This window comes from Lonchura striata, chromosome 2 (assembly GCF_050655825.1).
Source record: "Lonchura striata isolate lonStrDom1 chromosome 2, ASM5065582v1, whole genome shotgun sequence".
Taxonomy (NCBI): Eukaryota; Metazoa; Chordata; class Aves; order Passeriformes; family Estrildidae; genus Lonchura; species Lonchura striata.
The window spans coordinates 70,404,302-70,431,261 of NC_140704.1; the positions used below are offsets into that span (position 1 = coordinate 70,404,302).

General features: G+C 39.0%; 1 protein-coding gene across 47 annotated transcripts in view; it reads left to right on the plus strand.

Annotated features, from left to right (window-relative positions):
• The window catches only part of LOC110483451 (uncharacterized), a 425,837-nt gene that overhangs the window by 237,289 nt on the left and 161,588 nt on the right, over positions 1–26,960 (plus strand). For 23 of the 47 annotated variants that reach the window (XR_014953368.1, XR_014953360.1, XR_014953366.1 and 20 more), the window contains one exon: positions 12,531–26,329. The exons of 1 other annotated variant lie outside the window; for it this stretch is intronic. Coding sequence is in view for 9 of the 46 variants with exons in the window: in XM_085573589.1 (XP_085429715.1) it covers positions 12,531–12,705 (175 nt within the window). In the remaining 37 variants the exon portion in view is untranslated. Of the gene's footprint in view, positions 11,401–12,150; positions 12,440–12,530; positions 26,330–26,960 lie in introns of those variants that run through there. 23 more of the 47 variants (XM_085573589.1, XM_085573592.1, XM_085573585.1 and 20 more) reach the window with 4 other exon arrangements.

A 26,960-nucleotide genomic window follows, 5' to 3' on the forward strand; every position in this document is an offset into this window, starting at 1 on the left:
GAAAAAAAGCATTTGCATAAAGGGCTTTTAGTCACTTGCCATCAAATTTTACTAGTATCAATTTTTTTGACTCTGACAAAGCAGTGATATTCCTTTGCCATATTTTGAATTGTAGGCTTCCAGAAGTCATATCAGCTGGACAGCATCTGGGTGGCTGATGGGTTGGGCAGGCAGTTGTACTTGCAGCTTTGGAGTTACTTTTGGTTCTGTCATGAGAGACCCAGTTGATGGGTGTCTGCAGCACATTGCTCATGTGAATCTTTTGGATTGATTTAGTTTTGGGATGGTGGTGCCTTTAAGCATGAGTTTTTGGGCTTTTTTTTTTTTTTTAATTTATTCTGTAATTGATCAGAATCTTTTCCTCTGTGTGTGTGTGCTGGGATTGGGCTGCATGATGTTTTCCCCCAGGTCTTCAAAGGGTAGTGGTCCCTTGTCCCAGCCCCTGCTCTTTTTTGTTTGCAATAAATTAGCAGTAGTTCCTGTGTTGGAGATGAAATTAGAAAAAAAAACAACAAAACACTACAAAAAACCCAACCCCAAGGCTTCAGTTTAGAAATGCAGGTTAATCCTCCACAGCTTTCAGAAGCATTTCTGTAGCATGCTACTAATTAAGATAAGGTTACCATTTTAAGTTATACCAGGAATGCAATTATAGCTCTTACTAAGAACTGTAGCAATCAATTTTATACAAATTATTCAGACCCAGTAAGGTAGAATGCAGTTTTAATAGGACAAGAGAACACACTGTGGTTTTATTAAATATTATATAGATTTAAATTACTGCTCAAGGTTGTACTGCTGTGCATTCAGCAGGAATCCATGTATCCCTTTCTAAAATCTTTTTTTAGGAAGGATTAATTCAAACACTTTTTCATCTTCTTTTCTATGTACAGTTTCTACTGATTGATTTTGATTTTGAAAAAGAGATGTTTAAATGGATGTACTGTATAAACTGGTGTAAAGAAGTATGTGTTATGCTTACCAAAATGTTGACATGTGCAAATGGTTACAAGTTAATGTCAGATGGCAATTTATGACCTATGTAGTTTGTAGATGTATGTATTTTCTGCAGATACTGTACACAGGGGATCAAATTCATCTCCAGTTTAGATAAGGTAAGAAAACTCAGCAGGTGAGTGGGGTCCATTTCCACCAAGCCCCCTGTGCACTAAACAGGCTGGGATGTTTCCATATCCTTGAATTTTGGCCAACCCTGGAAAAAAAAAAAAAAGGTTAGTGTGTTTGTGGAAGAACTAAACATAGCCATTTTCACTTTTTTTTTTTTTTTTTTTTTTTTGCTTATCATAAGGTATACCTCTTTCTGAGAAATAGTGTGCATCATAGATAGGCAAATTGTAATAGTATGCTGTTGTGGAAGGATTTCACAGTGTGTGCAAACAATACAGTGTTTTTATCTCTGCACCATGTCTTTCTGGCTCTGTTTTCCAAGCAGAGAATGATTGTCCTTTACATTTTCCTGAGACATTTTCATCTTTAACTCAATCACTTCTTATCTTGCTCTGGTTGCCTCTTTTTTTTGTAGCTGTGCAGACTTGTGTTCCTTGAGTTATAGTCATGTTTTACAGATGTCCTTTCCTACATTTGTAAAAGTGGACAGCATTAAACTGCAATTAATATTGAGTGCCTGTGTGGACTTGATCAATAATTTTAAAGTTCAAACATTAAAACCATGACTGTTTCTCAAGTGCGCTTAAAAACTCAGCAAATTCAGAAGAAAGCTTTATCTAAAAGGAAGCAGAGCACATGAAATGTGGGTGAATTCACATTCCACCAGCCTTAATTCTCTGATGTAACAACTTAGTGATCTGTGAATAGAAATGTCTGTAAATAAAGATTAGAAGAAAAGTATTTATACAAATTCATCAGATTATTTCTTGTTTTACCTTTTTTCAGAGATGTTAAAATGGTGATTTTTCTAATTCAGATGTCTTTTGTTAAAAAAAAAAAATCTTAGGATTTGTCACTTTGTTTCTCTTTAATGCATGATAGAATTTTTTCAGCGAGAACTGTAGTCTTCTACAGGGTGGGAAATTAAAACCTCTAACTTCTTCCTCCAGAAGTTTTGCATGAGACAGTCCATTCCAAAAGAGCAATGTCTAATTAATTCCTTGCTAAAATCTTCAGCACATGGGCCAAGAAGAAATATATTCAGATGTCTGTGTTCATTTGAATCACAGCACAGTACTGTGCTTCCCAGAGCCCTTGTTACCTCCTTTTTTTTATTAACTGAGCTGTACTTACCAACCCCACTGACCTGGAGCTAAGGCATTACTTCACTTTATGTTAGCATGGATGATACAGATAGTACTCCTTAGTTTTGGGATGGTTTTACTTTCAAATGCAACCATAACCCAGAGAAACAAAAATTGCTTTTCAATCAGAAATCTTGTTAGGTTTGAAAGAAAGAAAAGAAAATTGTAGTTGTTGTGGTTTTGCATTTCATTTTTTTACCAGCATGTCTAACTCAGGTTTAACCTGAGTGAGGACTAAGCATCACATCCTTCTCCTCCTCTGGAGAGGGGCCTATGTGGTATTGCTACTCTTTTTATGAGGCAAACCTTTGTTTTCGTTTTGCTAGCACGGGAAGCTGGGACAGGGAATAGACCAGTGATACCTTTGGGGCTGTAAGGTATCACTGGTCAAGCAAAGGCCAAAATCTGTGGTACCTACAGCCATATGCATCTCTGTGTGTATATATAAGTTTGACAGTGATTGCAGCTTGTGGCCAGACTCTGTAACAGAAATACTCATTTTAACTTGACTATCATAACAAAAGGAATTGGTGTTATGGGACCATGGTCCAGCTGAGAGCTGATCTGAAGGATGGCCGGGTGCAGGAACAGCAAATGCAAACGTGTCTCTCATTCTCCCTGTTTGCTTAAAAATAGCAGAGGTTTGGTTTTGTTTTCTTTTCAGGATGGGTTGTTTTTGTTGTTTGGGTGGTTTTTTTGTTGTTTTGGTTTAGGTTGGTTTTGGGTTTTAAGCGCTTTAAAAATGTAATTCTAGAAAAGAAAAGAATGTATCATTGTTACTCATTTTGAGACTAGTCTGTCTCCTGTCTGACTGGTAACTCTGTCAAGAATTTAATGTTTGGAAAATATTTTCGTGTTGCAGGCAAATGCCCTTTCATGTCCAAAAAAAGTTGAAAAGAGGTAATATTTTTCTCTCAAAAGAAATTGAGTTTGCACAGAGTGCATCAGCAGCTTTGCAGTCACTCTCAGGATAAATGAAAAGGATATAGCATTCATTACACATATCAAGATATTTTGGTACCATATCTAAAATTCAAATCCGTTCAAGTCTGAAGAAGTTTTTTGTTGATTTAAGGAGGGCAAAGACAGCAGGTTAATTGAGTATGCTTTGTTGGAGAAGTACATCCAGAAATAGGTGGCTTTTAAATTTAGGTAATGGGGTGAGGATAGTTGGATTAAGAAGGCATAGTTTACTGAAAAAAACCACCCCTGCTTTAATGGAGACGATCCTCTGTAGGGTGAGGGTAGAAAGATGTAGTTTAGGATTTCTGCCAATTAGACAATCATTGACACTAGAAATTAATAAAGCAAAGGATATACTAAGGTGCTTTATGTTGTTTTCATTTCATTCTAGTCTTGTTCAGGCTTATGAAGAGAAAGTTCATTAGCAGTGGTCAGAGACCTTGTTAGTGCAACTGTAAGTTTACAGGTGCAGACTATTTTGGCATGCACAGAAGTGAAAGACTTTCTGTTTACAGAAGGAATTCCTCTCTACTAAATTGGAGGATGATTGGCATTCATTAGCCATAAAACATATATGAACTGATAGCATGGGTGGGTGTCAACTTCATCTATTGTTAAACTTAACACCAAACTATTAGGTTAGATAAAATATTTTTACCAATATCTCTAAATATTTAGAATTTTAAATACTTAAAAATACCAGTGGAGTGTTTGTTTGGGTCCAAATCTGATGAATAGCATGATTTTCTGGTTTGGAGTCCTGTTTTCATAGATCATGTTTGACTGCTGGCAGGTTTTTTTTTGAGATATTTTGAAATGCTGGAAAGCATAGGATGGGGTGCTAATGATGAGTAAAATCAAACATTCCAAAGCTGAATCTTGTAATGCTTGTTGGAGTCAGAGGAACTTTTATATGGTAATTGAGTGCAGAGACATTTTCAAATGACTTCTTGGGGTTGGATATAAGACCAGGAAGTATTCAACCTGTTTGCCATGGTTATTTTTAGAGCTCTTTAAAGGTTTTTCACAATTTATATACAGTTAACCATGTCTCCAGTTCACAAATGAATAGCACGCGTTTGAGGCTTTTATGTTGTTCAGTCAGAATAACATCTCTAGTCCTGAGTCAGGAAAGGGTCTTTCCCAGCAAAGATCAGGGAAATATGTGCTTCTGTCCCACTGAAGGCAGTAGAATGTAAGGAAGGACTTATTATATGAGTCTAAAAAGGTCTGATTTTAGGGCTTTTGAAAAAATATGTTTTCCTTCAGTTTGTTCCTTGGACTGTCTTCATTTCTGATAATAATTAGTCTTCTCAAATTCTTTGCTAAGGTTTGCTGTACTTTGCTTTTATTTTTTTTTTTTCTCATGCCCCTGCCAGGAGGCTGCAGTTCTGTTATGAATACTGCTTGCTTAGTACAGTAGCTGATGAGATGGGTTGCAAACACTTGTAAAGGTAATCAAAAGATTAAAGTTTATAGGTCAACTGAAATATGCCTCCAGTTATTTCTGTGGCTCAAATAATACCCTAAATTATACCATTTATGATATTTCAAGCACAGTTAAGTTAGAAGAACCCTTTTAAGGTTTCAGGCACAAATACTTAAATGTGACAAACACCAGCAGTGAAATTGTTCCTCAGTAATGTGGACATTTGTTCAGTCTCCACCTGTTTACAGTATTCAGTTTGGGATGAACTATGTTGTATTAACAAGACAATTTCTACACATTTCAGTTGTGGTTGTATATACTCATCTGCAGAACTTCAGCTTGGGGGCCTGAAGATGAAAATAAGCATACAAAACTTGTGAATAATAAAGTAATGTTATAAACCTCACACAAGGGCAGAAGGGGGTAAATTATGTCTACTGAAATAATGTTCAGAAGTTCAGATGTGAAAAAAAAAAGAAATTATAACATTAGCAAATTCGAGTTCAAACCTGAGGAGAAGCAAAAAGCAACACCTGATGAACAAAATATATGGTTATAAAGTTATAGATTCTGCCAACAATTCTTGGAAGTGATAATGTTTTACAATGAAAATATCAATAGAAATGTTATGGTTTGAGGAGAAGTACTCTTCTTAGAAATGTCTAATATTATTGTACTATACATTTATAAAATGTGGTAGAATAAAACCAAGTAGAGATGGGAATGAGGTTTGACAGAGTCAAAAGTAACTGTTAGAAAGTGAGTGGGAGACAATATTAATATTAATATTGACTCTTCTCCCTAACCATTTCAGCTAGATACATATTTTTCACTTACAATAGGTGTGAATTGTACGTATAAGTATATATGAAACACACATATATATACAAAATTTATGTATTTTTATAGATATATGTATTAAAAAATGGTAAGTAAGGTTATATTTGCATGTATTTGTTGTACTGCCCAAACAGCTGAGTGATGAGAGTATCAACTAGGGTTTGAATGTGTGGTTATTGTCACTTCAGTGTTATGCTTTTGGTTTCTGAAAGCAGTCTGTCGCACTTGCAGTTTGACCTTAACCTTCTATCACTTTTGGAGATGTGCCATGCAATCTTTGTTTACAGTAACACGCATGGAAAAACTGACTTCCTGACAGTAATGCTGAAGTCTAAGTTGAAACCACCCACAGGTGAAAAAACATAGCTCTTCCACTTTGAACTTGTAATGTGTTTGATGTAAAATACCCATCTAAAACTGGGCAGCCAAGGAAAGGAAACCAGTCTTTTGCCCAAGACCAAATATTAACTGCCTTGTCTGCAGTTTCACTAAGGGTTTGGTTGCAATGTTTTCTGTGTGTTTTTCCTTAAGGAGCATAAAATTTAAAATTTCCCCCCACCCTTCCCCTTCCTCCAAAACTGGTTAGTAAATTTTTATATACATACAATATTAATTGGCTGAGCAGGTCATGGACTTGTACGTGCAACTCTGGTCTCTGCGTAACCTCTTCATCACACATCTTTCTCACAGGCAGGTAAAACACATTAGGGTTTGTAGGTTGGTTTGTATGAATCACAGAATCATTGACTGGTTTGGGTTGGAAGAGATCTTAATGGGATCATCTATTTCCAACCCCCTATGCCACGGGCAAGGACACCATCCCTTAGACTGGGTCACTCAAAAGCCACATCCAGCCTGGCCTTGAACACCTTCAGGAATGAGGCATCCACAGCTTCTCTGGCCAGCTTGTTCCAGTGCCTCACCATCCTCACAGTGAAGAACTGATAGCTTGCACAACTTCCTAATTTCCTGAAATTTGCATAATTTCTCCTAGTGTTCTATGTTCATTGACCCAGTACTAATGACTATGAGACTTAAGGAAATTAGGGTAGTTACATGAGGAACTTTTGTGTTCAGATTACATTCTCTTCTTGAAGCGCTGGTTCACTTAGCAAAGCAACAGTTGAGTTTTGGAGTCAAAATTAAGATTGTGATGCAGAATGAATGCAAAACTAATGGAAGATGTATGACACAGTTCGGTGGTCATGTTTTGGTAATGTAGCTTAAGTGGTATGTTTTGTAGCAATTAAATATTCCAGAACTATGTCATAACAGTGTTATTCTACACTTTTAAGAAAATAAAAGGGAATTATAAGATCACTGGAATATCAATGCTAAGTGAGTTAGAGAATTATTCTTATTTTACTACAAGCTGTACATTTTAACACAAGCTTCTAAGTACTTTTTGCAGTTGCTATTTTATTTTTGCATCATTAGAATTATTACAGTCCTCTACATTAGCTTATGTCCCAATGTGTTTTACACTGGCATATACAGTATGCCAGTTGCTTTTGAACTGTAAGAAGAGCTTGGCCTCAGGACTAAGTTACCTGTTGGAAACAGTTTTTAGTAAGTTAGAAGAATAATGGAAATATTAACCTTAGGAAACTTTCACAAACACAGAGAAATTTAGATGTTTTTCAGTGTCATTTATCATTTGGTTGCATTTGCATCAATATATCACATTCTGCTCAGTTAATTGCCCTATTTCTGCTCCCATCCTGGACTTCTGCTGCAGTTTGCAGACTTTCAACAGGACAAGCCTAAAGTTACATAGACTCATTAGTTTAAAGTATGTAGGCATTTTCTAGCATACAACAATCAAACATAGGTGAATATAGAGAAAACATCACTCAAATTTTAAAGATAGCATTTGTACTCACACTGGAAACAGGTTGTTAAATATGATTAAAGAGCTGGCCAACACAAGCATGTGTGGCTAGCGCTGAAATACTTGAAACATTGAGAGGGTAATTGCAATAAACTGTCCATCACACATCCATAGAAAATTGAATTAACTTGGGAAATTTTTGTAAGAGTAGTATTGAATAGTCAGTGAACTCAAATAAATTGCTCTCGTTTCAGATGACTGCAAGAGAAAAATGCAGAATTGTGGTGCTTTACCAGTTTCTTGTCATGAACATCTCTGTGCTGAAAATACAGAAGCATCATGTCCCTGTTTTTTTTTCACATGCATTCACTTAGATGGTCTAGGCAGATTCCAGTGTATTTTACTGAAAATTCTACTAAAAAGGTGGAATCATGGTCATTTTTTAACTGTTTGGAAAACTAATGTGTGTCTTTTTTTTTTTTTATGAGGAGGTAGTTCTCCATTCCAGACACCCTATAGCTTAGCAAGGAGATGCCAGAAAATGGCTTTGTAGAAGCCCATCAAGTAGCAAAGGACTTTAGCTGTGATCACACAAAACTGCTCAAAAGATATCTTACCTTACTGAAGAGGTACACTGTAGATAAATGGCTTTTGGGACTTGAGCTCTCAGATGGCATTGACCTAAGTGTCTCCAAATGATGGCAGTCTGTGTCTAGCCATACCCTGTGGTCACTAAAATTCTGCTGGTATTTGGTGTGATGAGTAGGGCTCTTCATGTCCTGGCCAGTAGCCAGTATGGCTCAGTGCTTAGACCCATGTGAAGCTCTGTGGGTTTTGCTCACTGACATATGTTTGTTTTGATTTGAGTCCATAAGGTTTGCACGCTTGAGGTTCACTTTGAGGTTTCAAGTTCAGTGAAACATCAAGTTTTTCCTGGCTTTTGGGTTGAAACCTCAAATCTAATGATAATTCTTTCTCCGTCTGCAGATTACAGAGAGAACGGTCATTTAAAATTGAACCCCAAAGCCTGATTCTTGCTGAGAACCATCAGCTGGACCATTCCTTGTGATTATATCAAATTAGCAACTCCTCATTTTACTGATATACACAAGTGTGCTAGTGGCATTCTACTCTAATTCAAAAGATAGCATTTCTCCAATTATTTTTTTGTTATTTTTCACTTCCTACTTCCTAGGTGGCACTGTTTAGTGCTACTCAGGGGTGGCAGTTTTTGAGTATAATAAGGAAAAACTCAAATTTATGGTTGATTTTATTTTTTCTGCCCAGTCTTTTCAGTACCTTAATCAAGGTTAGTGCTATGCTTCATCAAGGTGAAGTTCCGCTTCCTTTGACTTCAGGAATAAAGACCCAAAGTGGAACTCTTCCCAAAAGGAAAAGCTGACACCCTAAATGTTTCATTTTCCAAAACCAAAGTTTTGTTTTCAGTGACGTTCAATACATCACACTTGCAGGGGTCCATGTTGCATTGGAGTACTGTACCAAGCAGAAAATTAGCCATATAAAGAAGTATTTGGTTTAACCGCATCTGAAAATTACTCCACAAAATTCAGTAGCATTTAATCTCTCATGAAGTAAGATTATTTTGGGTTCTCTGTATATAGCTCTGATTCATCTAGCATCTACTCAGCTGCTGAATCTTTGCTCTGAAGCCTGTCCCCTGTGGACAGTTACATCAAATCCAACATAGGCAGCACAAAGCCTAAGGCAGCACAAAGCCACACTAATATGGAGTAGGATTTGTGATTAAGTGTTTGAGAACACGTCTTCAGATCCTGGCACCAAACCTGGGAAAATTTTTATTGATGACTTGTCAAGGTAGCATCCAAAACAATCCCAGTTCTTCCCACATGTTTCAGCCCAAAAGCTTTAATGTGAGCACAAACAGTAATGATCTCAAGCCAAAATTCTTACCTGTACCCTCTGCTGCTATGTTTGGACAACTTCTGAGTTCTCCGTTCTCTGGAGGAGAGAAAATATGCTCTGAAGCTAAACTGAGAAAGTCATATTAGACAGGTAATTTAGAGTCTGCTACTGAATTACTTTGAGAGCTAACAGCATCTAACAAAGTACCTATGTTAGAGATTTGAAGAGGGAAGAAAGGTTATTACCCATGCTGTTAACAAAGCACTTACTGAGGACTTTATCTGAAGTATAAAAGTTAGATTTGCAAGCACTATGTGCATAAGGCTGTCTCTCACATAAAGCCTTTCTTCTTCTAAACCTTTCTACATTTCTGAGGGAATTATGACTGGCTTTCTCTTTATAATTCTTGCCTCTTCTCCTTCCTCCCTCTTCACTGACATCTAACATGACTATGTATCCCTGGATCTTCCTTAAAGGTACATACATTGTGTGCTTGAATAGGTTTATCACAAGGTTGTGGATATATATTTATAGATACTCTAGGGCCCATTTTCCAGGTCTGATTGAAAAAAGTGTCTTGTTTATTCTGAATAAACCAACATCCTTCATGTTAGTTCAGCCCTGATTCTGCCTTCTGAGTGTAGTTTAGGTCTCATATGCAAGGGATCCCTGGGTTTTCTCCTGTTTCTTATGGGTACACACCAGGTAACACCTGGTAGAAATGGAATTGTTATCAGGGTGTTCACTAACATTGTAGTGCTTTGGTTAATAGTTGAAATGGAAGCATCTGGAGATAAAATTATAATCATGTGGTAACAATTTGGAGGTGCTACTAATTTGAGCTGAACTTAAATTAATATAAAACGTCCCTTAATTCCTTGGTGCCCTTCCTGTGCTTTCAGAGACAGATCTAGGAAAATGTATGCAATTCGGCAGTGCAGTGAAGACTGCCTATATAATAAATGCAGGATGAACATTTATTTCCTGCATTTATTTTCCCTGGGAGGGAGGTCAGCACTGGAAGAAGTTATGGAATCTCCACCTCTCAGAGTCTTCAGCTTGAGGTTGCATCTGACCTGATGTAGTGTTGATGATATCCAGGGGTTTCACTAAGTTACCTCCAATTGACCCTTCCAACATATCCCTATGTCAGAACAGATAAATGAGCTACTGGTATCAGATGAGAATGAGCATTGACTCACAGAGTTACGAACTGCTGCAGCTCTGTCTTAGAAACTAATGAGAACACACTAGAAACCATTCAGAGCAGAGTGTTATCATTGTTGTAGGTTAAAACCATGGGATTGGTCATCAGGCCAGCTCCTTTCATTTTGTAATCCAAAGACCTGAAGATACATATTTTGCTGGACTCAGTTCCTGTCTCAGTAATGTTTATATTTTGGACTGAGAAAATAATCCATAACCTGGATTCTCCTTATTGGCTGACATAGCATCTGAAAGTACAGTATTATATTGATTAGCTACAGTCAGAATTTGGGTATACCTTTACTATTTTCCATCAGAGAATTCCCAGTGCTGAAGTTATTAACCCCACAGGTGAAAATGCCCTCAGATGACTGTGGTAATCTTGTGATTTCTGTGCATGCAGTCCTGCGCCTCTCCTGAACACTAGCAGTATTGCTGAGGCTGAATGCTACTACTGGATTTTATGCGGAATTTAGGCAATTCCTAGGTGCAGCCCATTGCAAAACCTCTTTCTGATAGGAGCCAATGAGAACAAGCTACAACTGCCTTGTACAAATTTTTGCAATCTGCTATTGCGTGAACAGTTGGGAAGGGTGAAATCAGCACAAAAGAGCACTTGGGTTTTGCTCCGATTGCGCTTTCCTATATAAGGATTAAACATGTCTCTTCTGGGGGAATTCTGTGCTTTATCACCATTATGTAACTTCAAAGATTGAAATGGGATCCTGTGCAAAGCAGCTGTGTGGATTCACATCAGTTCTCTTCCTATATTTCCCCGACACCGTGTACAGTTTCAGTGTAAAGAGCCAGGGAACACAGCGTTGCGAGGTGGTGCCCAGCTTTTGCAAACAAAGGGGATGGAAGACTCTGTGCCACCTGTCACTTGAACAATTGTTAGGCATAAAACAAGCTACAAACCGCTAACTGTTTGTTGGATGATAACTTTGTGAGCAGCAATTCCATCGATCATCAAGGTCAGCTTCTCTGCTTTTGTTTCTCAAGCGAACCAATCCCTCGGTTCCATGCTCCTATAGGCAAGATGGTAAAGCAGCCAAGGATGTTAACTGCTTGGTGCCCTGACAGTAAACAGCACTGCAGAGCTGCACGCTCTCATTTGGGGGCTGACAGAGGTGTCCAGATGTTTCTGCGTTAAATAGGGTGGCACAACACCTTTGCAGGAATTGGCAGGCAAGAATGTTTGCTTCTTGGCTTGGACTGAAAGCTTTTGAGTTGTCAGTGTGAGAAAAATGTTACCACCATCCGAAAACCAGAGAGAGCCCTGTTGTGTCCATGCATGAAAAAGAGGAAAAAACTCTTCTGCTCAATTTTTCCTGATTAGTGCATTTACTAAAATTACTGGTTAAGGAAATGGTGAATGCCTCTGTGTTTCTTGCTGTAGTTGCTCATTGAGTGTGGGGCTGAGTGGGAAAAGGAGTAGTCTTGGCAAACAGCTTATTAGTCTCAAATAAATTATTCAGGATGCAGGTTTGGGTACAGATTGCAGGGAACGATAATGGAGATGTTTTTCTGAGTCTGTTCATGGTAGGGAGACATGGAGTATGCTTTTCAGGAATTCACTTCAGTGCAATCAGTTTAGAATAATGTAGCCTGGAAGTAATATTGCTGCCATCCAGCTAGTGTCTGTGGAACAGCATTCTCCTGCCTTCTGAAGCATTGGCATTGAAGATGGATAGATATGGAGATATTTATATTTTGGTCTGCTGCCTTTTAAATTTTTTTTATTTTTTTGAAGGGAAATTCATTCTCACCACTAGAGAGGGGCATGTTTCGGTTGAGATATGCCCCCCCCGAGTGAAATACTGGACCACATCAGCATCCGATTTGGGTGCGTCATGTGGTTTCTCATGTGATGCTGGTCTCACAGCGCTTTGGAGAGTGAGCCTTTGTGACTCTGCACTCTTGGACAGTAACATCCAGCAACATAGGATACTTTGGGGAGGGAAAGGAAAAGAGGCAGCCTCCCAGAAATGCCCGAAAGCTCAGAAAAATAAAGTTACGACAATTTGTTATAGTTACTGTTTCTTCTTAACTGTTTTGGCTTTTATTTTTAAATCTGGGTCTTCCCTTTTCTCCGTTCCTGCAGGCATAAAGCTGCACCATTCGGAAGAAGCAAGACAGTCTTTCCTCACAGCTATGATACTGCACCGCTTCCGACAGAATCTGCTTTTCCCTCCATTTACCTGGGCGACTGCTGCTCTTTCTGCTGCTGCTGGGGCTGCTGCAGTCTTGCTGCCTGCGTTTCACCCTGGCTTGGCTGACTCGAAACTCTCTCGTCTGCACATTGCTAAGGAAGAAGAGCGATGGAGCCACGGATATTTTTTTATTGGTTCTGGAAGCCAAGGGTTGCAATATGTGATGATTTCGGGGTTTTCTGTGGTGGGGTGGAGGGAGGAGAAAGGAAGGGTGTTAATCTAGGATAGGGTGGGTGAAAGCTTAAAGAAATATTATGTAAAGTAATCCAGTGCTTGACAAGGGCATCAGCAAGAAGAATCCAGCCTCTGCTGCTCCAGAGGATTAATATGGGGAAGTCACAGTGCTGCAGTCGGGTTTCACCTCAGTGCTGTACTGGAGATGGATAAATAAGGTACTGGTTGCATCTGCCTGTTAAGGCAAAGCCAAGGGAGAAGGAGAGAGCGAGTGAATGCAAATGCAAAGGAAGAAGAAACGCTCTGTGCCGTTTGTCTGATTCTGCGGATTCTCACTGCAGAGAGGATGGCTTGATTAACAAAGCAATGTATGGACCGAGGGACTGTAAATTGTAGCTTGAGCATTCCTGGTGCTGCCAGGGAGTGAACTGATGAGTTAGGTGGCTGCAGGAATATCCCCAGGGAAAACAGCAGCCTCTCACATCTGTGTACGTATGTGCTTTTGTGTGTGTGTGTGAACACGTACAGAAATGAAAGAAAGACATTTCTGACCAATTTACAGGGGACGTTTGTCAGTTTGCTGGGTCAGACTTGATTGCAGCTTGTATTTTCAGCTCTAGCTCTACACCCATTTCCTGACTGAGGTGGCACTTTGTGAAAACAGATGGTAGGCAGTATTCTTTTAAGAAATGCGAAAGCAGATCCTTTCTGCTTAACACCTTGAAGCACTGAACCTTCTGCACTGTGCTGAGAGAAACCATGGGGTTTCATTTTCTCCATCTTAAAATCTCTATAAACACAGCTGTATTCAGTACGGTGAAAAATTCTATACTGTAAATAGAAATGTGATCAATCTAATCAAAATAAATGCATCCCAGATGACTTCTAGACCAGCTGGCTACCACAGTCATCAGATGGCTAAATCTTCAACTGAGCATTTGTATTCGGTGTTATACTTGCATCTTTTTATTTTTCTCTTTTTTTTCTTAGATTTTCAAAATCAGCCTCAAACTTAAAAGGATTCTTCATATATTGGGAAAAGGCAATGCTTTCTGTGAAATGTACCTGGGTATATTTTTTACTTTGGAATCTGCTTGGGGTGATTTTAGAGTAGGTAGATTTGTCACAGTACAGGCATTTGGTAGGTAGCTCAGCCTGGCCATATCTGAACAATGCAGAAACAGGTTAAACAACCACTGCATACAGCTAGCAGGGCTTGGCATGGATTTTAGCAGCTGTGTATCAAGAAAGACGAGTTTTTTTTCTTTCCGTTTTTCCCTTTTATACAAAGCCATAGACCATAATGTCATACTAAAATGTGTATGAGGGGATTTCCCAATAGTCATGGTGAGCTACCCTGCAGGACTCCCGTCTAGTCCTTCCACTATTTTTTCCCCAGCTTACAAAGGCAGCCCTGTGTGTTGAATTGTATTTAGCCAGCTGTTGGATAGCATTCTTGTCCTGGGGGCTAAGGAGTCTTATTACTCCCAAACTGTAGTTTTCTGTTTGCTTAAAGAAAAACAACTTTGGCAATACAGCAGGCTCTGCAAATAAGTTTATGCCACTCCTATACCTTTCTGAATCTGTTGTGTGCTTCTAACTCAGGCAGTTTAAAGCAAGCAAAGAGGGAGGAGGAGAGACTCTGAACTTGCAGCTTCAAAGCTACAGAGGCAAGCAAAATGTCAGCAGCTTGTAATTAGGAGCCCACGGTTACGTCAGTGACTGTATCTCTCCAGGAATTGCTATGAGATGTGTGCCACAAAGCAAAGGAAGACTCTCATAACCTGGTTAACAAGCCTGGCTCAAACAAGAAAGAGCAAAATGGATTAATGAATCTGCTGTGTTCCTAACTCAGATGTGGATGGGTTACACGCACAAGGTTTGCTGAATTCTGCAGCAGTGAAGACTGAATTATGGCACGCATTAACCAAAAGTGCAAATCCTTCAGGAAAAATGCAGATGAGCAATCTACCCTTGAAAATTTCTTTCCTAGCTCTGTCCTGTACAGGCAGCTGCATGACATGGAGGCGCGCTTTGAAGGAACAGACTGGCGAGCTGCACAAAGATGTTTAAAAGGAAGGTGCAATTAGACACAAAGCAAGCCTGCTGAAATTCTGTTCTGGCATTGCAGATTTGATACTGAAATACCACCCCAGAGGAGACCGGCTGGGCTCTGGTGTGGTTTATATTAAGGCTTCTCGGTTAAGAGCGAGGGGGAAGGGACAGGGCTTCCTGCAGCATCTTGCAGCCATACAGAAGTCCCCAGGGCTGTGGGAAGCAGGAGGGGTGGGTGTGCTCTTAAAGACACATGCCCAGATCCTGCCAAGGGGCTTTCTGACCTCTGCAATTATTTTTAGGTCCGTGAAGGCAACTCGGCAGTGCTTAAGCAGTGGGATTGCAGGGGGTGTTTAATCTGCTGCGACTGGCCTTTCTCTGTGTCATGGCTGGGAAAGGCTTATAGAGCTTTTATCAATACCCCTCCACCACATCCAGCATGCATGTCTGTCGCTGTTCCCAAAGACCAGTTACTGGAGTTCTGGTGTGTTTCCCTGCTCCCAGCAGAAGTCACTTGCAGTTCAGCTCTGTTGTAGTTGCTCTTTAATTTACCAGATAGGTAGATTGTATTTTAAAAACAGTGGGGGTGGGTGGTTTTTGGTTTGGTTTTGGTTTGTTTTGGGTTTTTTGGGGGTTTTTTTGGACTGTGAACACAAATTTGTAGGAGGAGGTGACTCTGTATATTAAACCAATAGCTCTTTGAATTGTGTGTAGTATAATCTAAATATACTTACTTTAATTAATAGAAGGTTACAAAAGCTGGCATTGTCTGGAGCTGTTTAATTTACATCTTAGGTTTAGTCAATGAGCATAACCTGCCTGATTAGAATAGTGTATTCTGCACAGCCAACAGGGTGGAAGGCATTATTTTGTTTGTGTTAGTTCAAACAGCTGGTCATTAATGCAGGCCCCATCTCCAGAGTGAAGTGCTAGTGGACATGAATGGCTGCCTGATTAATGCTGCCCCTCGACGGGTCCTTCATCCAGCAGCAATGCTCGCAGCAGAATAATGCAGCGGGATTTGATTGCGCTCTAGCAGGGTAGTATGTCATTGTGTCACCAAGCGATCGAGGTTATTATGGGGTAGGGCAGACAGACGGGACAGTGGGGTTACTAGACCGTGGCATTTTTAGAAATGCAGGGCTGACCTACTTAGAGTTATTCTTGCTGGCTGGCAGCTGCCTGGTGTGGGGCTCCCCCGGATAGGCTGCGGCTGTTGCTAGGGGGAATTAGCATGAATTTTTCCACATACAGACTCAGTGATTGAATGATAAAAGCTGACTGGAATTAAAGAGATTCGGTTCAGTATTATGCAGATTTATCTCCCTCATTTTTTTTTCTCTCTGTCAAATGCATAAAAAGGAGCAGAAAACAGTTTGTTTCCATTTATTTTTGACCTATTTTTTTTTTTTTTCCAGAGGAGGGCAGAAGTGTTGTGAGGTCATAATTTAATATTTAGGCCGTTGAAATGATATGATAGTGAGCATGCATCTTTAATGTATGGAAGATTAAAATGCTGCCTCTCTGGAAGGGAATGAAATGAATATATTTTGTGTTCTCGTCAAGCTGCAACCTCTTTTTATTTGAAGCCATGTCAGATTCTTTTATCTGGAAAGGGGAAACATATACCAGGTTTTATTGCATAACATTACTCTTAGCTATTTTTAGCTATCTGTCCTTCAAAAAATTAGTCCTATTTATACTAGTGGATGAAATTAATCCCCAGGCTATGCCTTATGTATGTGGAGACAGATGCCCAGGGTAGCTGCAGTGTTGTGTGTCATGTTCATCTGAAAAGGTGTTTACACACTGCAGGCTTATCAGTACTGCATACCTAACAGAGTGCTGATGCCTGACATGTAATCAGATCAATTAGAGAACTCTCCTGGATTATGGAGTATTTTTCAGGCCATGGTTTGAAGTTGGAATCTCTAGATGGCCTTCTTTTATTTATCTACATCTGCCTAAAACAGTGTTATCTTTTCAGAGAACTCTGTGCTCCCTTAGGAAGCAAATAAGAACAATACTTAGTGAAGAATCCTTTGATGTAATCATGAATATTTCCTTTGTTATTATCACTAGTTATAGAAGAACTTTGTTTAAACCGCTATTTCCCCCTGTGTGATCTTTTGCCATTCAAAGAAATACCAATTTAGTACTTACAATTTTAAGTTAAATATTCATGGCAATGCAGCATGACATCACACTCAAAGAAGTGGGAATTTTCAAAATATGAGACAATGGGGGGTGGGAGAGAAGGACCCACGTGCCTTTGGAAATGCAAAATAAAAAATGGGACTCAGTGCTGAAAAGTAGTGAACTAATTTTTGTCTGAAGCAGTTTAATTTCAAATATTTGGATGAATGAGGTACCTTTTAGAGGTTTGTGAACAGCGTGCACATCTGAGGTACCTTTTAGATGAGTGTGAGCTGCCTGTGCATCTCCCTGGACAACTAGCTGCTTCCTTGGACCTAGAGCTGTCCTGCCTCGGCCCCTGGAATTTATTGGGAAGATATTAAAAAAATGAAACCAGAAATGGAGACATGAATTTGAATACATTTTGTGTCTGAGGCAAAGCATTCAGTCCCTACAGAGCTGAATTTCCTATGTCTTTTTCCTGGCATTGATTCATTACTGAAACTCACACCACTTCCTTCTCTGCTTCTTCCTGACGGTCTCATGGAGTGACAGAATTTTAGAGAAGTGAAAGTGAGGAGGGGCACAGTTTGATGCCCAGTAATCGTGTTTGCCTTGTCTGTCCTTGGAGGTTACTCCAGAAAGTTGTGGTCCCACTTCCCTCAACAATATTCTCTTGATCAAAATCTGATGTCCTGCCTCACTTTCCTGTAGGATGCCAGGCAACAGGCTTTGTAGACAGCCTTTGTCTACAGTTGTCTCTTGAGGTTTTTGCCCTTGTTGGTTGTAGCCAGTTGTAGTTTCATCCAGTTCACCTGGGGTATTAGCTGACTTGGGCTTCAGCAAATCCAAATAAGCATTCAATACCATATTAATGCAGTACCGCATTTTCTAGAATAAAACATTTGAGTGTTTGGTATATTTGTGCTAAAAAAGAGAGAGTTCAAAGAAAAGCAACAAACAAGATACAGCATATACTCTTGGAAAAGAGCTGCGTCCTTGCTGTTTATCTGGATTCCAACACACTGATTGTTTATAACAAGCATCAAATCAGAAAGTTTAACAAACCATCAAGTGACATATTAAATATAAAAAATATAATGCACCAGAAATTGTATTAAATGTAAAGTTGCCCTGCTGGAAATCTCTTCAATGAAAATTTTTCCAAACAATTGAGTATGTGAATGATGTGATCATAATACTTTGGGTAATTATGAGTAGCAGAAATAAGGAGTTAATGACACAAACTGAAAATCTGAGCTCTGTGTGTGTGTATTTACTGCATAGGAAGCAGGGTGTCAAAGGAGTTCGAGATACATGTTTGAAATACGTGTCCATGTTGAAAATATTGCCAATTGTGCACAGTCTTTTGAAAAACCCATATTAGTCACTTTCTGATGATCTCCTCTGAGGTTTCTATTCTTGCTACAACTTACACCTCCTACCTAGAAGTTTCTTACCTACAAAAGATTGAGTTATATTTTTCAACATTCTTGTACTGTGACCTCTCCTGTGAGATATGAAAGATCTATTATGCTGAGTTTCATGCTCTTGTGTGACTAAGTGAATGCTGATTTACTGGGAGCATATGCAGGCAATAATTTTTTTTTTCCCATCAAAATACCCAGAATCCTGCCTCCATTTGCAGGTGTGAGATGGCTGTACTGATTGGTGCATTCCTGACATCAAAGTCTTGGCCAGTCATAGATTTGCTGAGCATTTTGTGATTTTATGGCAACTTTCTGTTTTTCTGAAAATGATCAGAGGATACACGATATAGAGCAACTCATCTAGATTCCCATGCCGCAAGGAGTGAGTTCAATCCCAGCCTTCACCTCCTGCAGAGCCATACAGATCAGTTCTTCTGCAGCAAATGTGTTTCAGTTCCAATTTCAAACCAAAAGTACAAGGAATTGTCTCATATTTCTTAAAAGAGTGGCAGTTAGCACATTCCTTTTATTGCAATGCAGTAGGGAATACAAATGTTTAACAAAATAAAATCCTCATAAGATTTTTTTTTTCTGTGATCCATTAACAGGAAACAAATTCTGTAACAAATGCTCCTGTAACAGCCAGGAGTAGCATTATTGTGGCTCCCACATTCCTGCTCTTCCTGTATCCATGCATGTATGTGCCTGTGCATTCAGAATTGCTGCATACATGTAGTGTGTGGGTGTGTATACAAGACACAAGTATAACTTACACAAGCACAGCACCGAAGCATAGAGCATGTAATCACAGTTGTCTCAGTGTAGCACCAAAGCCTGTGCCTCTAGATATATGATGCTGTTTTATCTATGATAAAAAGTGGCTTGAGATGAAATGTAAGAAGTTCTGGTGTGTAGCACCAGCCATTGTGTTAATGCTATCATCCCATTCAGCACCAGCAAAGACAAAAAAGAAAAAGAAAAAGAAAAAGAAAAAGAAAAAGAAAAAGAAAAAGAAAAAGAAAATCATGTTTATGTGCAATAGAAGGGTAGCAAGAAGGGTAGTGTGGTGAAAAATGGGGTGTACCTAGATAGCTGTGTTTCATAACTACTTGTGCCTTTTGTAGACATGCATAATGAAATGTATGATGGGCTGTTTAAGACAGAGAGAGATATTTTAAATTATTGCTAATACTTCCCTCCTGCTCTTAGGTCACACCTACTTCAAAAGTGAATCCAGACTCAGATCTTGACAGAGATCGTGACCCTGTTGAAACCAATGACTTTTTTATTCTGGAATTCAATTGAGCCAGGCTTTCATCTGTTGAATTTTCCCCTGAACATGTCTTTTCTCTATACTCTTTCTCCAAAGTGTGGTGTTTCTGTTTCTACATTTTCTCCCCCTCTGTTCCTCTGAAAATTCTTTGAAAGGTTACTTTTTTGTTGAGCAGTTTACTATAAATTTACTCTTGAGTAGGAGAAAATGTGGGAAAATATCACTTCCCTCCTGAGCTAGTAAAGTAGGATTGCAGTGAGTCTCAATAATTATGTTTTTCTGAATAGTCCTGCTTTCATCATAAGATGACTTTAGTTTTTAATGAAAGGGAACAGGCAGTGAACAAAACAAATATGCCAAGGAGAACCTGGTCTCTTAACAGGCTGCAGAAACTCAGGTAATGAGATGGCTGGTGTCTTGACCTACAAAGCTAGGGCTCTTAGAAATGTCGAGGGAGGCAGAATGCAACAATTTCAAATGAGAAATGCTTTCTAGCTCTCTAGCCACTTGTGCTGTTATCATCATTAACTTAACAGTGAATTCATTTATCTTTTTTTTTGGCACTTTAGTTTTGCATAAACAGTACTCACACCAACATTCAAAGAAATTATTCATATGGAGGCAGGTATACCACAGTTATGCCAGTTATGTCTGGGTTTGCTTTTTTTTTTCTTAGTAGTATACAGACACAGTATTTAGGCCCCTTTGAGGTCAAAATGTTTTTGATATTTCAAAGAAGGAGACATTTGAAATAATGGCAGTTAGTAGAGGACATTGGAGATAGATTTTTGTGCAGTATTTTATCTGCATAAAACATTCAGGATGGAGGAGGTGGTGCACAGTGCTGCAGACTTGGTAGGTTAGGATTGAAACAAATGGCTGGTGAATCTTGACATAAATCACCTGCTCATGACCTCTACAGATGGCAGTGTATTACAGATCTCAGCTGCAATTCCTGCAAACACACGCATACACTGTGCCAAGTGAGCTATATTTGTTGGTGTGTCATCTCCAACATCTCTTCATATTACTCCTTTAAAACTAAAACCTACAATTCTTTAAAACTGCATATGAGATCACAAGTTCCAATCTTTCTTTCTTCACCTTGAAATGGCAGGTAAGATTATGAACCTCTGTGAGTTTTCTGAATATATTCCTTTTATAAAGAAGCAGAACTTCCAGCACACTTCAGTGCCCTATTTGCTGCGTCACAACCTGTGGATCTTCTTTCCATCAAGGGTTTTATGTTAAAAGCCACAGAATCACACACTTGCCTTCAAATTTGACTTGGTTTCTTGGCATGATGCTCACTAAGATTTTTGTAATGTTTGTGATTATGAAGAATTACTTGCAAATGTTAAAAATAACCTCTCTGGTGCCTGCATTTATATTAAATCTGATTCCATTCCTCTGAAATCTTTGCTTTACCTTGTTTTATGAGAGTAATCCTATTTATTTTAGAAGCAAGTGAATGGCAGGCCAAGGAACCCAAATGAACAGATAATGTTTGATTTCACAAACCAGGTATTCATGTTATGATGAATTTCTAAGAAACAGGACAGGGTGCTAATGCTGTGCAGATCAACTTGGTTGTGTGTTTTCAAACAGCAGATCATCTGAAATCAGGACTATAAGGCCAAGTGAAATCCTGGCCCTGGAGGAACATTGGAGAGCTGCGTTAACTGGGGTACTCCCACTTCAAAGGGAGTCTCTAAAGTTTCAAGTACTGCCAGCATTTGGTTCCTTTCTTTGCTCAGCTCAACTGATGCTGTTTTCAGCTACTTGGCAACTATAAAGAGAGGTAATGTCCTTTATTTAATTCAGCTTTCCTCACAAACCTTGGCTTCTTGTTAACATTATGTAGTCCTGGATGTCTCATACTAGTATGGACTATAACAGGAATTTGAAACATTCAAAAAAAAATCAGAAGGCAGCCAGGATTTTGGAACAGCACCCCTGCATATTTGAAGATTTCTTGATGAATGGGACATTTCTATTGCAGAGCATGTTAGAAGAAATGCATGGCAGTCAGAAGTTTTGGCTGCATTACTATGCTGCATAATGATGGAAGCCATTAAATTCAGTTAAAGCTCTGAAATTTTCTTACTCCATGGGTCTACAACCAGGAAAAAACACTCCTCTGTTCATCCACCAGATTCAGTTCTGCACAGGCCCTTCAGAGTTTACATCTTAGGTTGTCACATCTATTACGTGCAAATATTTTTAAACATTCAGTTCATCTTGTCATTGAGCCATAAGGACAACATCCATGATGATTTGTGAGGTCTGTGATTATTGCTGGATTCTAGATGGTACCCATGCCTTCCTGATAGCCACTAGTTTATAATATAATGTAAGCCCTCACATATGCATTTTCTTAGAAAGGATGAAATGGATTTTTTTCGCTCCTTAATCCTACGTCAAAGGGTAGAAAATGCAAGGTTTTCTTCTCTATGAGCTGGATGGACATCAGAGATTCTTCTCTCTCTTTGGGTCCTGAAATCCTGCTTTGAAAGTCTTTTAAAGAGATGAAAAGGGTGTAGTTGAAGCTTTAAAACCAAGAACTTTGCACATTACTGAAATAAATAGATCTCCCTTTTATTTCAGGGTCCACATTGAGATAATACACAGAAGCAAAAAGAACCATGGTAGACTTCTATTTTATTGTTTCCTTACATCCCAATCCCCCCCTCCTTAATTCATTTTTGGGGTCTGGAAAGAAAAACTTACTGAAAAGCCCCAGTGTATTGATGTGTGAAATTGATGGTGTTGCTCACTCTTATGATCAAGCCACTGTTCCCTTTGACAAGGCTAACAGTATAAGAAATATATTGGAAAACATGTACCTAAGTATGAAAAATTCCTTAAATTCAGGGTGTGTTCATACAAAATGAAGTTTCTACAGTGTGGAAATCGTTAAACCTGATCCAGAAAAAATGTGAGGTGCCCCAGCCATTGAGATGTGAATCTCTTTAATCCACACAAGCATTAGAAAAATCTGAAACATGTGAAAGTTCAAAAGCTGCAAAGCCATTACATGACTTCTTATTCATTTCTCAAATATTGTAACTTTCTATTGAACTGTGAAAAGACTTTTTCTTTTTTTTTTTCTTTTCATAAGCAATAGATCAGTCACTCACTAATGTGTTACTGCACATTGTGAATCCGAAAGTTTCACTTGGTTATATCTACTTAGATATAAATTTTTGATTTATTTCAGAGCATTTTATGTAGCATTTCAATGGTTGCTAACTTGCAACTTTTCAGCAGCTGCTGTTAGAGAGGGGGAAAAGGGCATGGCTGAGTTAAGTTTTAAATTTCTGTTTAAGATTTCAAACAATTTCACAGTGCATTTTGAAGTAACTTTAATGATTAGCTCTAACTTTGCATTATATGAATGCATGCTAATTAAAAACCAAACTAAACAAAAAAACATAACAAAACCAAAGCAACAAATTTTTTTTTCATCTTAGCTTTGCTTCTCTGAAGTACACCAAGAGAAGCTTCAAATCCACTGAAAACTTCAGAGAAAACAGTAAATTACTATTTGCAAAAGGACAGACTTGATTGGTAACAGAAATGCTTGGCTCAAGGATTCCCCACTGCCAGCAACCTTCTAAAGTGCACATATGCCTAACTCCAAGGGCCAGAATATTTCTGCCTGGTCCCAGGCTGTCTCCCTGCTGCTCCAGTAGCCAAACCTTCTGCAGAGGCTTGGGCAGTCTGACTGATCTGGCTTTCTCTCTATGGGAGTATTAATTTGTTTTGCATCTGCAATTTTAACATTAGGCTCATTTTTGATTCTTTTGCCCTTTCTGTGGTCAGTTATACAGCCTAAAGTTTTCAAAGAGTTGTCTCTCACTGGGGTATGAGTCATGCTTTAGGCTATTTGCTTAAATGCAGTTCTTGTTGAGATAAAGCTGCTGGGAAAACAGAGAGCCCCCTATGTCTGATGGTTTTGTTCTAGGAGCTGCCAGGGATGTACTGTTACACTGTAGTGTCTGAAACAATAATGGATCTTCACGTATAGGATAGAAGGCTTTCTTTAGGGTAAAAATAGATTAGAAAGAGTAACATTGATTTGTCATTTGAAAATCAGCCACAAATTTTTGTCACTGAAGCTCCTGTGAGAAGACAGTGGAATTACTAAAACCAGTTGGGGTTGGATTTTAAAATGGCAGGCAACTGTAGAATCTGACAAAGAGACTTTCTGAGTCCTTTAACCAAAAAAAAAAAAATCTTTAAAAGACAGGGAGAGGCCTGTTTTCTACATAAAAATAGTTGTCAACCTGACTTTCACTGACTTGCCAAAAGAGGTATCAGAGGGGCTGAGGTAATCCACTAATCTCTGAGGTGGTGAAGAAGAAAGGTGAAAGTGGGCTAGAGATAGGAGCAACTGCAAGAAAGGTCAGCTGAGATCTGGGATCTCTAGAGGACACCACATTCTCGAGCAATATTCTGCATTTAGAGTTATAAAACCTAAGTAAAACAAATTCTCAAACCTGTGGCAAGACCCAAAGAGTTTGAAGGTAAACATTAGATAAGAATTAGCTGTATTCATTCTGTCCTTTGCTGCCAAGGCCTCAGAGCACAACAAAGGACTATTGATCAAAAAGGTCATTTAGAAGAGGGCAGGGTTTGAAGAAACTGAATTGAAAAAAAAATCTCAAATGCGACAAATACAAAAATAGTAACTCAGAGATTAATGGATTTCTGTACATTAGACATTTTTCACATGCATTCGTCTGCACAGATATAGTGAATATCTGTCATTTTCTTGGTTTGCACAGTGACTTCCCCCTGTAGTCTCCAGAGCTTGGATTGGTGAGTATTACATGTATCCCTGTAAATAAATAGAAAAAGAAGCAAAAGAAATCATGGTGTTGCACTTGGGCTTTCCTCTTGGTGCCCTATAGGTGCCCTACACATCTTGCACAATACTTAAGGCTGCTCACATGTAAAGTGGTAGCCAGTGGTGTCTGACCTATTACTGAAATATTTAGGATTCCCATAGTAGCAGCAGCAGACGCTAAGGGATATTATGTGAAGAAGCATATATATTATATATATGGTGTTATCTTGATTTTCTTGAGCAGAAAGATTTTTTCCCTTCCAGAGGGTTACGTGGTAAAAGGGAATAATTCGTTGTTGTTGAGATCTGTAACTTCTCAGCCTCTCATATCCTGAAAAATATTAATAAAGGGCAATTTTCTATGTGAGTACTGCTGGAAAGAAAAGCTTCAAAGTACAAGAGATTCTAGTGTCATCTGCAGACAGAAATCTGCTAAGTGTGTTTGTATTTTGGGGGGCAAGTGGAAAAAGACCATTTGCTGTGAATGACAAGTGCCAGTCTCATAATGTCATATTACCATTGTGGATGAATAAAGAAAAAGGCCCATTATATTATATCTAACTAGAAAGCAACTTAACAAAGAAATACACTGTGGTGTTAGTGAGAGGAAGGATAGACTTGTGGTTAAGGCACAGGAATTGCTGATTCAAATTTCTGGCTCCGCAAGAGACTTCCTTCGTAGCCTTGGGCGACTCACTTGCTGCCATGCTTCAAAATGGGAGTAACACCCAAACTGGAGAGATTTCCTAGAGAGATACCTTCCCAATACAGCACTCAAATGGGTACCCAAGTGGACAGATTTCCAAGATGTTCCAAATAAATATTTTTGAAAATATGCAATAAAAGTAGGAACGATAGAGTTTGGACACTTTTTTCTCCTTGTTTCTTTCTATTTCCCCCCTTCCCCCCTCTCCCCCCCTCCCCCTCCTTTCTTTTTTTCTGTTCTCTTTTTCCTATGAAACTCTGGCTCTGATGCTGGTTATTGAGCATTTGAGAATCTGATCCTTGACCTCCCTTAAGATTCTGACTTAGTCATTTTAAGGCCTGGTTTTCCAGCTGAAAATGGAGATAACAATGCTTTCTTTATCTTATTGCCTGCCAGTTTTGTCTTTTTAGACACTGAAGCACTGGGGAAAGGTATTACCTTCTATAATATACAGGTATTTCACCCAAATCCTTGAGGGGGATTGAAAGAAATAGGAACTTTAGGCATTAGTGTGATGAAAAGAGGCACAGAAATGGTAGTAGAAGCAGCCATTTTGATTTTTAATAAGTAGTGAGCCAAATTCAGTAGTATTAAAGACTGTTAGAGAAGACAATTTGTGTCTGAGTCAGGATTTCTTCAAGACCTTGGAACGCTGAGATTGAAAATTGTGGGTTTAGCACATCTCTAACCAGAGTTACATTAGAATCTGTGTTGAAGTATGTTTTCAGTTATATTCTGTTAGAAAAGTAATGCTGAAATTTATCTTAAGTTGTCACAGTGCTTCAAAGCATGGGCTTTTCCTCTCTCTAAGTCCTTGAACAGATGCAGGATGTGTTGCGGCAAAACTGTTTCCAATTAAGTTGATGCATTCTGTTCTTTAATGTTTCAGGACTTTAAGTGAAAGAAAGAGTTCAGAAGGATGATTCAGATAAATTTTCCTGGAAAGCAGTCATTTTCCTGAGTTTCTGTGGCTGTACCGTGTTGGGTCAGCAGGGTAACACATAGCCAAGAACTTCATCGACAGACTACTGATAAATATTGGCTGGAATCCTTCTCTAAGGCAGGTCAGTGAATGCAAAAGTGGGAACTTGAAGCATCTGGGTTAAGGAAAATAAGTTATTCCAGCAAATTTCTCTGCTACTTGTATCTGCTGTAAATTTTTTCTTTAGTGTGACTTGTCTAGCTGAAGAAGTTTTTGGAGTTCCAGGGGTTCCAAGGGTTTTCCCCCGACTATCTGAAGCATCACTCTTCATTACCCATCATTTCATGGAGTGCTGTGCTGAAAACTTCTGTCATGTAAAAGAATAAAAAGGGATTAAGAGGGTTTTTCAGATAAATGTATGTACACACACATCACGTTAATTGTTCTGGTCCACTTCTCCAACTCAAGACAAATACTTGCATATGTACATTTGACACTCTTATTTGTCAGTTCTTGGAGCTGCCTCTGCACTCCAAGAACTCCAAGGGTTCATCCCTCTGAACTCCATCCCTGAACAACCTGCTGTAGCAGCCTTCTGTATGTTCTCTCTTATGTATGCTGCCTTCATTCCTGAAACCTGCTGGGCAAAGGCTTCCCTGCTGGACCCTAGCTAGCCAAGTTATGCCAGAACTTCATTTGACTCACTGATGTCCACTGCTTTGCAATGACTGGCCTGCTCAGTTCTGTTTCACCTCCAGGAAAAATTTGGGATC